At 48.1% G+C, this 13811-nt stretch overlaps 1 protein-coding gene across 7 annotated transcripts in view; it reads right to left on the bottom strand.

Annotated features, from left to right (window-relative positions):
* Window positions 1-13811, bottom strand: part of LOC8038847 — a 506694-nt gene that overhangs the window by 25887 nt on the left and 466996 nt on the right. For 2 of the 7 annotated variants that reach the window (XM_040221860.3, XM_029994762.4), the window contains 3 exons: window positions 5000-10030; window positions 2179-2309; window positions 158-283 (listed from right to left, as the gene is read on the bottom strand). In XM_040221860.3, the coding sequence (XP_040077794.2) occupies window positions 158-283; window positions 2179-2309; window positions 5000-10030 (5288 nt within the window). The remainder of the gene's footprint in view (window positions 1-157; window positions 284-2178; window positions 2310-4999; window positions 10031-13811) is intronic. The other 5 variants (XM_040505070.2, XM_029994759.4, XM_029994760.4 and 2 more) reach the window with 5 other exon arrangements.

Here is a 13811-nt window from a genome sequence, read left to right as displayed (position 1 = left end):
AACATATGGAGTGTGAAATGTCTTTAAACCTATTACTCCTGTCCCGCCGTCACCATAATAACTTCAGGTACACAACCAGCTATGTACCTACCAACAACGATGTTCAGCTCGTCTTTAGAAATATGGTGTTTTTGGGTCGCAGGGGAATGGCACTCACGCTTACGCCAATGGAAGACAAGCTTGTCTGGCTGCGGCTGCAGGAGGTGTAAAGACGCTCCAGTTCTTCGTCCCGGTGGCTGCTGTCTCTGTCCGTACTGTCTGCACTGCTCTTCATGGATGAGGTCTGCAAGAGGATTGAGATCAGTACCTGCTGTCGAAACAAATCACGGAAAAGGTGTGCCTACAGTCAATCTACACTCGCGGTGTGACAACCCAAGACTTAACAGCTTCAGGTTGTTGGGCCTCGAGTTCTTATTGACTTCGGAACAGCGGCAAAATCCGCTCCTCACTGTATTCCAAGAAAAACAATTTGCAGGCTATTTTGGTCATGCATGTCTGAGTTTTTGAATGCAGAATACACGCACGAATTTTCTATGCAGAGTCAACGAAACCAGTTTGGCGTGACATTACCTGCACAACCTGGCAGACTTCAGGGGACAGACGAAGGTAAAACATTTGTTTGGTCGTTATACTTTTTTTGGGGGGAAGGGGGGGGGGGGGGTGAAGGGAACCTATTTTACGTCAAAATTAGGTCAAAGCACTTCAAAAGAAAACACATGGAAGCCTCACTCATAGTTGCAGCAGACGTCTCACAAAGAGATTAGCACCTTCAGAGTGAAGCATTTAGTACAGACAAAGAGTCGGTTAACCAACACAAAACAGAGGCTCCACCTTGGCAAGTGTTTGACTCCACTACAAAATTGTCTGGCAACACAATAAAAGCAGCTACTATTTGGTGACCCAAGCAATCTTTGCCAGCGATGCACCTTCACAAAAATGTTCTCCTGTCAATCATTAGCGACTCTCGAAAATAAGAAAAGTTGCTAACCAAAGGTGCATCAGATGGGTGGATGGATGGCAGTGGCTATTCCCTTTATACCGGTTGGCAGCTTGCGCCAATCAGCGTAAGAATATTTACACCAGTCCCCTTTGATTTTTGCCATAGATTCCGCCTCTCGTTAAATAGTCTCACCCATCGTTTGGCATGTTGGTGACCAGTGTTCGTCGTTCAAGTCGAGTGGGTCAGGGTCCTTGCAGCGAGCAGCAACATGCTACGAGAGGTCCTTGACTTTTTTTATCAGTTGGCCTAGTGCTTAGGCCAGCAGACTGCACCCTCCCCCCTAACCTTGGCCATCCTTTTGCTCCACTTCCTCACAGAACGGCACAGCTCTCCCCTCTACTGAAACATTTACCTACCGTCCTGTACACTGCACGAAAGCGTTAGCGCTAACACAACATCAATGCTTTTTTTCATTTGACTTGGAAAAGGCATTGGCGAGCCCCAAATTTTACCACTTAGGTCAGTGCCCTAAATGAGCATGTTTCGTCACACTAGTATTTTTGATGACAGTTCTCCCTTGATTCTCAGGGAAAAAAACGGAAACCGCTTGTTCGCACTAAACAGTGTTGTGCAGTGTACATCCTTACAAGTTAATCACATCCAATTAAGCACTATTATCACCTCAGTGTTATGTTTGCTATGCATACCATATCCAGTAGTGAACTGAAAACCAGCCTGTTGAAACCTGCAAAGTTTTGAGAAGGGCAAGAGGCATCCTGCGAGCGAGCTGTCAATCTGTAGGCTACCGTCGACGATTAGAAAGAGGACAATAAATAGCAAGCATCTCCCCTCCCCCCCCCCCCCCGCCCCTTCAAAAAAAAAAAAAATAGGAGTCTTCTCATAACTGCAGTCTGTTGTAGGTTAAGAATAATAGAACAAGCCCTACCCAGAAAGTTTTATATTTGCTATGATTGGCAGTTTCCTCCTCTCCAGTTTCTCTCTGTAAAAGTGTAGAGTGGAGGGCCTTGTGAGGTTAGCCTGTCCTGCTATCCTTAACCTGCAACAGACTGTAAACCGTAGTTACAAATGGTAAGGTATGACGGTTGTGCAGGAGCAGTTACTGAAACGTCCAGTAGCATAGGGTGGAGGACTGAACAGTGTGGTGAGAAACCCACCCCCTCATTAGCCGCTAAATCTGGCATTCCCTGCATTGCTAAGATCAACAGAAGGTGAGTCACCTCATCGGCACCTACAATGGAGATGGTGGGCAGCAGTCTGTTGGAGTCATCGCTGCCTCCTGACGAGTGTCGATTGCGTCCCCTTAAGCGGTTGCGAGGTGAAGAACGGTGAGAGCCGCTGCTTTCGTCTGCTGAATGAAGATTGCAAACAAAATCACTGTCAGTAGTTTGCTTCAGCCAGCATAACACAACTCCCAAATGCTTAATTGTGCCATTTGGTGCTGCGAGCAGTCGTGCTGCGAGCAGTCGTGCTTGGAACAGCAATTCATGCAGGTTTAAGCTCTGTAATAATTTTATCCAGGTTTTGGATTAAAAAAATATATATACATATATTAAATTTTTGATGATATACAGACACTAACTATAATAAAATAAGAATAAAAAATCCCGGAACATCTTTCTTTAGGATAGCAAGATCAATGGCAAAAATTTTTCTTTCTGGTTTCAGTTATGTGACCTGAATATGTAAAAGGCAAATCCCAGAAAATCCTAATAATGTTAAACTTGGCTCAAGTTGGGTTGAATTGAGGTGCTGCTGCATCAGGTTAGTGAACTTTGCTGGCAAGTATCAGACAATTAAAAAATTAATACAGAGGTTAGAACTGAGTTGTTAATCAACACATTAATTTCTGCACACAAGCCACTCACTCTTTTATTACGTTAAAGGGGCACTAAGTTCTTTCTGTAGAAGCTTGATTTTGATGGTATATTCTTTGTTGTGATTTTCAATAAAAATGACCAGTTCTAGATGGCAAGACGTCCTAGTGAACTCACAGCAATAAAAATAATTACACGAGCACTATCTTCTCTTGGGGGCGCCATCCTAGGGTCTCCACCACCTCCATAAAATTTGACCAATGAAAATAGTTAATTATATGGAGATTCCAGAACATTACTATTATTGCTCTTTCTAGGCGCGTTGTGCATTATATTCTGACGAAAATCTCAAATCTTTGGATGTAGATGTAATACAGCCAAACCCGTTTATAACGTACAGCAGGAAACACTACGATCAGTTCGATATAGCAAGTAATTCGATATAGCAAAAACCATTTACAACGAACTTCCATGATGCGTTCGTTGTAAGGCGCGAGCACCTCTTCCTCTCTCATCTCTTCGCTTCCACCTTGTAACAATGCGCTGGAAAGTTTTTTTGTTTTTTTTTCATGCGTGCAGAGTTTTTTTTTTTTTTTTTTTAGCTATTTCGCTTTTTAAATTGCTTCTCTGGTTGTCTTGGGATGAAGTTTTTTTTCTGTGCGTGCGTACAGTGTAGTTTTTAGCTTTCTTCCCATTCTAAATCGCTTCTCTTCGCCCAATTTCGTTCGCAACTTGAGCTTTTAGAACTTTCTTTCTTTCCCACCTTTTTTTTTTGGTGGGGGGGAGGAACAGTCTAGAAGACGATATTTTGCACATTTTTGGAAGCCTTTCCGGGGCGAAAAGTTCAATATAGCCAATATGTTGTTCGTTATAAAAAGTACTTTTTACATGCATTTTTATTAAAATCTTCCACAAGTTCGATATCGACAATAATTCGCTGTACGTGGGTTCGTTCTAAACGGGTTTCACTGTACAGCAATTATCGTTTGAAAATTCCATCCAACGACACCCCCTGTTGTCTGCTCCAAGGCACAGAAAGAGGGGTGTGTCACAATCTTTGATTACACTTTTTAATAGGGAGATGGAGCACCCACAAGAGTAATTTCGGGTTTTTGAGGATGTTCTGAGCCCGCAGACTGACTTATCACCATAAATAGACAATCTCAAAATCCACTTGAGTGCCCCTTTAACTCGTAAAATGTTAGTCAATGCAGTTTATGTGTGACTCTCAGACTAAAGTAGAACTTGGTTACCAGCCAATAAGGAGTGATTGCCTAGGTCACAGTTAAGAATGAGTATATTTTTAAGAACACAACTTCACCCCTTTACAATATATTCAAATATGTTCTCACTGCTGGTATGAGATTAAGGCATTGCAAACTGTTTCGCAATTCTGTGTTGCACCAGGTTACAGCAAAACAAGAAATAACAATGAGGCATTGGATCGATTGCAGTGGTGGAAAACAAAATGGAAAGCCAAACAATGATGCAAGCAAGCAATGCAGGCAATGAAATTCATGCAGACACCCGCAACAGTGCAATGCCATACATACATGCAAAACCACATGACAACACAGCAGCACCTAGAGTCAACACAATGTCGTAAGAGCTTACGCAGTTCCAGCAAATATGAGTGGCGCTGTTATGATCATGTCTTGACACTGCGGCAGCATTTGAAATGTCATATAGTTTGAGAACTGGGCACAGACACCTAATTAAGCATTCTATTTATTGGGATTAATAAAGTCAGTCTAGATATCTATTATCCCCCTGAAAAATAGGATTTAATTGTCCCTACTATATAAGGGCTATTTTAAAGGTGATTAACTTCCATATTTTTGGAGGGGATAATAGCCTTCACACATTAAGGCTGTCAAGGAGCAAATACATCTATGTATATTTTTGTCTGAGAACTACTTTTTATCATAACACATCTCACTGAAGCTTAAGAGTTCGACATAAGTGAAAGTAAAAGCCAGAAAAGATAACAACTCAAAGCAACACTAGATGAGAACTGTTTAAACTCGATGGGCAAAGCGATAGCCTAGATAGACCAGGATACGCCCATAAACAGGTAGCACCATATATCTTTAAATAACCGCAGCTTGTATGCCTGACAAACACAGGTACAAGTATGACTGTTAAAAAAGTCCTAACCTCAACTGCCCTAAAAAGAGAAGCTGTACAGACTCAAGAAAGAAGAGCATCTGTCCTTTCTCTTTACCTTTAAGCGCCGTCAGCTTGCGCAGTACTCCAGAGGTAGAAAAAAAAGTTGATGAAAAGTGGCGCTGCCTCAAAACCATTGAAGACGAGTGTGGAGTTGGTCGAACAACTTTGCTGCGCAGATTCGACGGAAGCGTACTTGACTTGCAGTCGCTGTTCACGGCGAACACAGAGTCTGGAATGCTGCCCGAGCTTAGCGAGTTAGTTTTGGCCGAAGCAGGCCCCGACGTTCTTGCTGGTCGCACGGGCTCTTCTTCAACCTCAGGAATAGTTTCGGACGACTGGAGTGACTTCTGCTTGGTCAGCGAGCCGGAGGGTGGCCGACTGCCAGGGTCATCCAAGCTAAGGACACTCTCTTCAGACGACTTGAAAGAGTAATACCCCGTGTCACGGAAGCAGGAACTCTTCCCAGGGTTGCCCTCGAGATCTGTAATGTTACCCACGGATTTAGTGCCCAAGAATTTTGAGGTTGTTCGTTCTGTGTCCGGGAAGGTGGCAAGGGATAGGTTGTTCTCACTCGACGACTTTTCCTTGCTGCCAATTCTTTTGGCCAGACCATCGGCAGCTCGATTCGCATCCGAGACGTCCTCTTTGTCTTCGCTGGTTGTTGTGTCGGGTATGGAATGTTCGGATTTCGATGTTCCTCTCGATCGGAAGAGCTGCAGAGCTAGGCGAGACTCCCCGCTTGCCTTCTTGTACGGTGCAAGGCTGTCGCTGCTCCGCGTGACAACGAGCTTCCGCTGGCTGAGCCCCTTCCGTGCCTTAATGTAAAGAGACGATTCTGAACGTGACTTGTCGGCAGAGGTTCCAGTCGGAGAAACGCTGGGCTCAGGAGAGATGCCGCCGGCTTTGGGACAAACTTCCAAGACTGTTTCAACGCTCCCACAGAAGTCTAGATCCGAGCCTGTAGTTAGAGTCGACGAGCTGTCACATTTTCCGGCACCTCCGCTTGCCATACTGTACATACCAGGAAGCTCTAGCTTTTCTTCCACTGTCACTGTGCTTAACTGTGGAAGGTCACAGCTTGGCTCCAGGAACTCCAGCTTAGAGACTGCTGGATCACATGCAGGTATTAATGAGACTTCCTGTCCTGAATGCAACCGGAGGCCTGGAACTTGGAAGGGTGACAAAATGAAGTGGTCTGATGGCTCTTCTCCATCACAGCAGGAGAGCTTTGATAGAGAGATGTTGTCTGCTGGGGCAGCCCCCGACGACTCGAGCAGATTGTACAGTTCATCCATCTCGTTGGACATCTCTGATTCTGTAGCAGTGTGGTCAGAGTCATAGCTTGGAATGCTGATGCTAGTTGAGATTGTCTCTGATCCCGACTCTGATGGAGTTTTGTTCTTACCCATCTTCTTTTTCTTTTCTGAAAGGTTAGGAGAGTCCACATCTGAACACTCACTTGAGCCACCGGTAACGCCCAAAGGTTTGTTTCTTCTCTCTCGAAGTGGAGAGCCGTTACGGCTGGCATTAACAGTATGCATCAAAGCAACAATCTGGTCTTGAATGTATTCCTGAGCCTTCATATAGTCATTGTGGTTGTGGTCTGAAATAATGGGGGAAGCTTTTTTCTGGTCTAAACCAGCATGTTCATCCGAAAGCATCTTGAGTGATTGCATGAGTTGCCTACAGATGAACATGGTCTCTTCAGAGATGGTAGAATCGGTGCTGTGCCCACTTATGTTGTCTGCAAGGTGTCTCTCAGCTTCCTCATTGGAAGCTGGCTGCTTGCCAGAACCCCGAGTGACAGTTTTCTTGTGATGTCGCAGTTTGGGGGATCCTTCTTCATCAGTGGAAGAGTAAGTCCCGGACTCTAAAGTGTCACTTCCATAGTCACTGTTGTTGCTCCCAATGGTGCTGCTGCAACTGCTCTCTCCAGAGAGAGCGGCAGGAGACACCGTCTGCATCAAGCGCGTTATCTGGGACTCCAAGAGGGCCTTCCAGGGGGTGATGTTCTCGTCCATCTTCTCCGCTTCATCACTTGTTCCGGATATGTGAGCAATCACTCTGTTCACAATGTAGGCTGCTTCTTCGTCGGAATAGCCATCTGTGGAGGAAGAGCGGCTATGGATGCTCACAACGTCTTCATCTGTTGCAACACTTATTTTGCCCATCAGGAAGTTGTGGGGCTTGAACGTGGCTTCACTGTTCGAGCTATTACACATGCTTTCGATTCCTGATGTTAGCTCTCCTGCAGAATCCATTAAAGATGGCTGTCTTTCCACTTGCACGTCCCTCATGATTGGACTGATTGATGTTTCAAGGTTGTCAAGTTCAGCTAATGGCAATGAAATATTTGTACTTGAAGCCTCAAAAGGTTTCTCTTCCATGAAGTCTGAGTGATTCACTGTAGAGTCAGACTGGTCTAAAAGGCTGTCATCATCTGCTACTGAGGTGACATCAAGTCCATCAGCTTCCTTTTTCATAGTAATGTTAGTTGGTTCATTTGACTTTGTGTCAGCATTTTCTCTTTTTGTTGCATCCTCGTCCTTTTTTACAGCACCAAGGTCCACAACTTCAGTTGCTGGCACATCACCTGAGCCAACATCATTTTCTTTCTTTCTTTTGATGGTGTTGTATGAACCCTCAACTTCAAAAGCACTCCTCAAGCTGTCTTCTGTAACCTCCTCTTTCGCCTCAGACTTTTTGCCTTCATCCTCACTACTAACCCCTCCACTTTCATCCGTGTATTCGGCATCGTCCGGGTAGTGAAAGAGGCCATTCCCCAAGAGGCCAGATGTGAAATACTTCTCAAGCCTCGACGACGCCAGAACTGCTGGGTCCTCATCCATTACCTCGATGTCATCCACTCCGGATGTCTCAGATACGGAATCACTGAACTCTTCACTCGTAGCCACGGACCACCTTTTGTGGATTTCTTCCAGTGACGCATTGCCAATCGCAAAGCTAAAGTATTTTTCTAATTCTGAAGACGGGTTTTTCGTGATGGGAGTCGTCGCTCTAGAACTGCGCTCGCTCTCCTCACAACTTTCTTCGAGAATGGTGTGCAGAGAATAGGACAGCGGGTTCCCGTACTGCGCGGGATTGAGTCTGGGCATAGGCGAAATATACATCGCGTCGTCGGACGACGTCGACGCATCGCTGAACATGCCTTCTTCTTCTTCTTCCTCGTCGCAGGACGCGTCGCTCGCTTCGTTCGACCGAGGCGCCGTCTCCGAACTTGCGGGGGGTGTCGCGCTCGGAGCTGACGGAACGGCACGAATCTCCGAGTCCCGTATCGAAGGCGCATCACGGTGCACGTCAGACCCGCTGTCGTGACATTCGAACGATTCCGTGAAGTATTTCTCGAGCGTAGAAACTACGAGGCCTTCGAGATCAACGCATTTTTCTCTCATAACGGGGGTATCCAGCACCGAGTCCAACACAGAGTCCGTAACGGCGGCCGAGACGACTGCGTCCACGACGACGCTCACGGAGTCGTTCGACTTCGAACCGCCGGGCGCAAACTCACCGACCGTCGACTCGGAAGCGCTGTCCGCCGTAGTAGCGGGAGCACAAGTTGCCTGGGTCGCATCCTCTGCGTCGAGATCGACGCCCGCTTCGCAATCCGAAACACAAACCGCGGCCACCTGTTGGTGCACAACACACTCGCGCGCAGCTGCTGGCTCGGGGTCCGTCGCTGCGTCCGCGTCGACGGCGATGTCCACCGCAGCTGTGGCGACTCCTTCCGTTCCAGCGGCGGCCGAACTCATCTGCGGGTTGGCGGCAGCGGGGGCGCCGCTCTCTTCAAGCTGTCCCACTTCCCGCACACCTTGCCCGGTGTCCCGAAGAGCGTCGGCCATGTTGGCAATGGCCGTCTCAGGTGCATTGTCCGCCGCCGGCTGCTGTTCCTCGGAGGCGCGTTGGCGGGGGGCCTCCTCTCGCGGGCAGCCATCCGCGGACGGGCCGGCCGCAATCGGTTCGGGTCCCCGGGCCAACGTCAAAGGGACGCGGTCGACCATGATCGCATCGTCCCGAGCGAGCGAGTCTCTCGGCCGTCCCGCGATGGCGTCGTCGTCGGCGCCGCTGCCCTCTCCCGCTTCCGGCGCCGCTGAGTCAACGACAGGTGGAGCAGCGGCCAAGCCAGCAGCGGGGCAAACTTCTTGGCCCGGTTCTCCTACGCCGGCCGTCCCGCCGCCGCGTACGGCGTGCAGATTAGCCGGTAGAGACTCGTCCCGACGATTGTCCGGCACCCGCTGCTCTGCCAGAATAGCAACGACGGCCGAGAAACAGGTTGGGTCTTGGTCGTCGTCGTCACTGGGCGTCCCTTCTGGGCCGACGCGTCCTCCCATTCTGCCGGCGGCGCCCCTTTCGCCGAGCCCTTTCTCGCCTCTCGCCTCCTCGGGCGACCTTTGCTCGGGGTCGACCACCTGCGGTCCCGCGCCGACGCCTTGCCGCTCCTCCGCCGCACAACAGGGCGCCCCACCGCCGGCAACGTACGAGTCAGAACCTCCGTCCGACGAGCAGGACAGCGCCCAATCGTCCTCGTCGGACGCGAACTCCCAGTCAGACGTATCCTCGACGTACACGGAGCCCTCCGGCCCCAGCGCGAGTCTGGACCGTAGCAGGAGCCATACGCGAGACGCTTCGGCTTCGGAGTCTTCCTCCGACGAGTCCGAACTGATGAACACCAGCTTGTAGTCGTCCGGGGAACGGTCCTTGAGCTTCACCTCGCAGTCAGAGTCCTCGAACTGCCAGAGCCGGCTGTCGTAGCTGTTCTGGCTGGCGGGTCGAGACGGCAGCTCGGAGTCCGAGTTCTTGAGCAAGTCTCGGATGCGGAAGGACCTCCGTCGCAGCTGGTCCAGGCGCCGGGCCAGCGGCGAGCACGGTGGACTCGGAGCGTTAGTGGGAACGGAAAGAGGTTCGCCGGTTAGCGTCGCGTGGTTAGGGTCGCCGTGCGCGTCGCGAGAAAAGAGAAAGTCGTCAAAGACAAGCGGAGGGGGCAGGATGGGGAATGGGGGACTGTCGTCGGGGTCAGTGGGGGTGCAAGGGAGGGACTCGCAGGCTGCTCGGTCCATGACGTCGCCATCTGGACAAAGAGGGGGTTCACCCGTTAGGAATGCTCGTTCGTCATTGATTCCGAGGAAGCGCGCTCGCGAAAGCGTGGGCATCTCGAGAACGCTTGCCAAGAACCAGTACGCGTTTGAAAAACGTCCGCGATGAAGTCAGTGAGTGGAGCTCGTGGGCGATTCTATCACCAGGTAGCAAGCACTACCGCGTTTATTAAAGTGGTATAACCAATAAAAGTAGCACGGAGTCACGGACACCTCGGGTCTTTATCTGAACCGTTGCGATTTTGCATTACTCCGGTCCGGTGGACGTTTCTGAAACGTCGAGCTCGGTAATATATTTTAACGTGGCCCTGAGAAATAGTGGAATCATAATCAGAATAACACTTGGTCGGTATTGTGAGGTCGCTTTTTGTTATATACAGGGTGTTTCACGAAAGGTGGACAAATTCGACATTGCAAAAACTACGCGTCAAAAAAAAAAAAAAAAAAAAAAAAAAAAAGGTTTGTGTCGTTCTGGTCCCGGGCCAAGAGCCTAATTTAAGAAAATTATTGAAGTCCGGGATAATTATATTGAGAATTATTCTTGCGTAATTAATTTTTTTTAATATTGCAGGGGTGGAACTCATGAAATGTACTTGGGAGCAGCCACGGGAGCAGCTGAAACAGCTGTTTTGGAGCAGGTTGGGAGCAGCTGAAACTACATTCTGGAGCAGGCTGGGAGCAGTATTCATTGCACTTCAGCTTGTGTCTTAGACAAGCACGGGAGCAATTTCAATTGTGCTTAGCAGCACAGATAAACAGGAGTGGTTAGGGACCTAGGCAGATGGGATAACAGTGTAACAGATGCGAAAACTTGGATCTAAGTGAGCCTTGATATTTTCTGAGTGGCTTTCAGCTGCTTAAAATGCAAACCAGCACTGCTTATCGCACAGCCCACACGTGCTCGACAGAGTGATTATATGTGCGAACCACGTGACGCGTGTAAGCAACATACGTGCAGTTGCGCGGAGGAACATGGCAACAAATTTCTAGTTTCTCATTATGTGCAACTCAATATCGCAACAAAATTGGAGTTTATCTTATTGTGCAACTCAATATCGAAGCAGCAGACTATGATTAACGGGGTCATCCTATTCGAAGCGGTAAGCAGGAGAAAGGTTAATTAGGAAGGTTAAGACACCGAGCAGATATACCGCTTGCGTGAGGGCTGCTGGCCGGCAAGGTTTCGGATCGGACCGCGTCTCAGTTGTATCAAATCACGATTTATGTTGCGGGATTGCGGCTCCAACCTCTAACGATGAAGCGCTAAAAGGAATCTTTTGCTCATTTGTTTTCAACTCACTGCCATCCAGATTCCGGGCCACAGAGCCTTAGATCTGATGCTTAACGACTCGACCTCACCTCGGCCGACTTGCTTAACCGCTGATGGTTGAAGAATAACAATGCACTGGCAGGTGGTGTAGCGCTTGGAATACGACCCCAGAGTTTCTTTTCGCACACTTCCGACTCAGGATACACAGAAAGAATAAAGAGAATAAAGGATTGCAAGGCTGACCAAGCTAAACGCGATCATTGTGGCCAATTGAGTCGATAGAAACCGAAACCAAGACCAAATACAATTTTTTTTTTGGCGCACGTTTTGCGATTTGGTGCGTAATGGCGCGAGGAATTGGCTGTGGCGCAGTTTCCGAAACATGGCGCAGGATGGCGCAGACAAATGCGTCTGGCGCAAAATGGCGCAAATGGCGCAGCCGTTCCACCCCTGTATTGTGTTTAAGGGCGTGGCTTCAATTAGAAAATTGCTCAGCATCATCGAAAAACACTAAATCAACAAATTGCAGAATGATAGAAGGCACCCGCAGCATTTTACGGCTTTCTGAAAAACCGCACAAATTCGGCGGGTTTTAAAGTTTCGGTTTGCAATCTGAGCGCATCTCGGCCACGACGGCACCGCGCCCCGTGGAGAAATAGTGCAACCAGCCTCTGCTGCGTTGCGCGAGGACAGCGCAGCAGTGGTAGCAGTGGTTAGCTGCTCACAGCAGAAACTGTTGAGGTTAGCAGAGGCGCAGCAGAAGTCCTGCTTCCTGGTGGACGCGCCTACACCGTGGTCGCGCCGCAACCACTAGGAAGCAGGACCGCGGACGCATAGATGCGCTCTGATAAGAAACCGAAATCTAGAAACGTGACCAAATGGAGAGTTTCTACAGAACGCCGTAAAATGCTATCCCGGCGTTATAGCCTTATAAAAATAGTTGATTTAGTGGTTTTCGATGATGCTCAGCAAGTTTCTAATTGGAACTATATGTCTCCTTGCATTAATTAGAAAGTTCATTAACAAATTTTACTTAATTAGCCGACTAATAGTTGCAACTATCTCCCTATACTATGTCCTCCTGACCGTATAACTCACCTGCACAAGCCGCATAAGTATAGCTTTCACGGCTTTTTTTAAACAAATCTGAAAGGATAAGTAAAAACACCCTGTATAAACAAAAAGAAAAAGAAAAAATTTTAGCATTGCAAGTTGGCATTACAATTAGTAACCCCGGGGAAAGTTTAAATTTCTGTCACAAACGACGCCAACTTAAATCACACGTTTATCGAACCGGAGACGACGGCCGACAAAGGGTACAAGAAACAAACACGCACGTCTCAACCACGCTCAGGCAACTTTAAGCCTGTGTGTGATATGCAATCCTCCAGAAGACTGCGTGCAACGTGAAATTCCGCAGTAAGCAGTAATTTATCTATACAACACTTTCGCGTCATACGTGGACGCTTTACAGGAAATGCTCTTATTTAACACTCAACATTGTTGTAGTTGGTGCTTTTCTTCTTTAGTGCCATTCTTTTACATGTACTTTGGCCCCTATGTCTTTTGGGTGTAAAAGGATGCTCCGTCAACAACGCCCTAACAGTGCTGCTGGAACACCGTTGGGTGTTAACCCTGAGACAAACTGAAAAACACTCTTGGTGTCGAAAACACGTGTTTTTCAGTGCCGCCAGAGGACAGAAGAAATCTCCATAATCGCAAAAAGATCAATAAGAGGACAAGGTGCTGCTAATCTAAACAAGCGACTTTCCTAAATGCGCATCAAGAGCGCGACCAGAAAACAAGGGAAGAGTTTGGCTGCTGGAAGCTGACAACAGCGTTATCGGAGTATCGGTGCGCACGACCTCCCCTCGATGAAGCGGTTTGTTCCAATAGCGGCAGATAAGGCCTCACGGCAGTTTGTCAATTTGTAGCACGAGACCGCCGCGGTGCCCCTAAAGATAAAATCGCGCGTACGCACAAATTGCTACAGCCCAATTCCGCGCTACGTCGATCACAACAGCATAGATGGTGAGTCAGAGCCGGTGGCCCGCAACAGGCAATCCGCAATATTCGTCAAGGGCGAGTACACTTCGGAGAATTGCAGCTCGGCAATAGCCGTTTGTTCCGTCGAGGTATACAGTAAAAAAAGTCAATTTGGCGCTTTTTAACAGACTTCGTCCACGTGTGAGAGAAAGTAGTGGCCGTGGACTCGTTGTCGATGCAATCAGCCTAATTCAATCAGGTTGTTATTGTCGGGGGTGAGATTGAGAATATAAACTATAATCAGTGGCAGGTTTAGTGCGAACTTTTTGCCCTTGATAGCACCTCGTCGCACGCGCAGTCAGAGCCCAACTGAAAGCCATAGAAGGCAGTGTGCCATAGCCGCGAATAGCCACGAACTTATACTTTATTTTACTATATAAGAATCGCAACCAACTTAGCTATACTTTATTTTATTATAAGTGTCGCCACCAACTTAGCTA

This window comes from Ixodes scapularis, unplaced genomic scaffold (genome assembly GCF_016920785.2).
Source record: "Ixodes scapularis isolate PalLabHiFi unplaced genomic scaffold, ASM1692078v2 PGA_scaffold2__306_contigs__length_199485367, whole genome shotgun sequence".
In the NCBI taxonomy this organism is placed as follows: Eukaryota; Metazoa; Arthropoda; class Arachnida; order Ixodida; family Ixodidae; genus Ixodes; species Ixodes scapularis.
The sequence above is the reverse complement of the archived record's forward strand: the minus strand, read 5'-3'. Positions and strand labels throughout refer to the sequence as shown.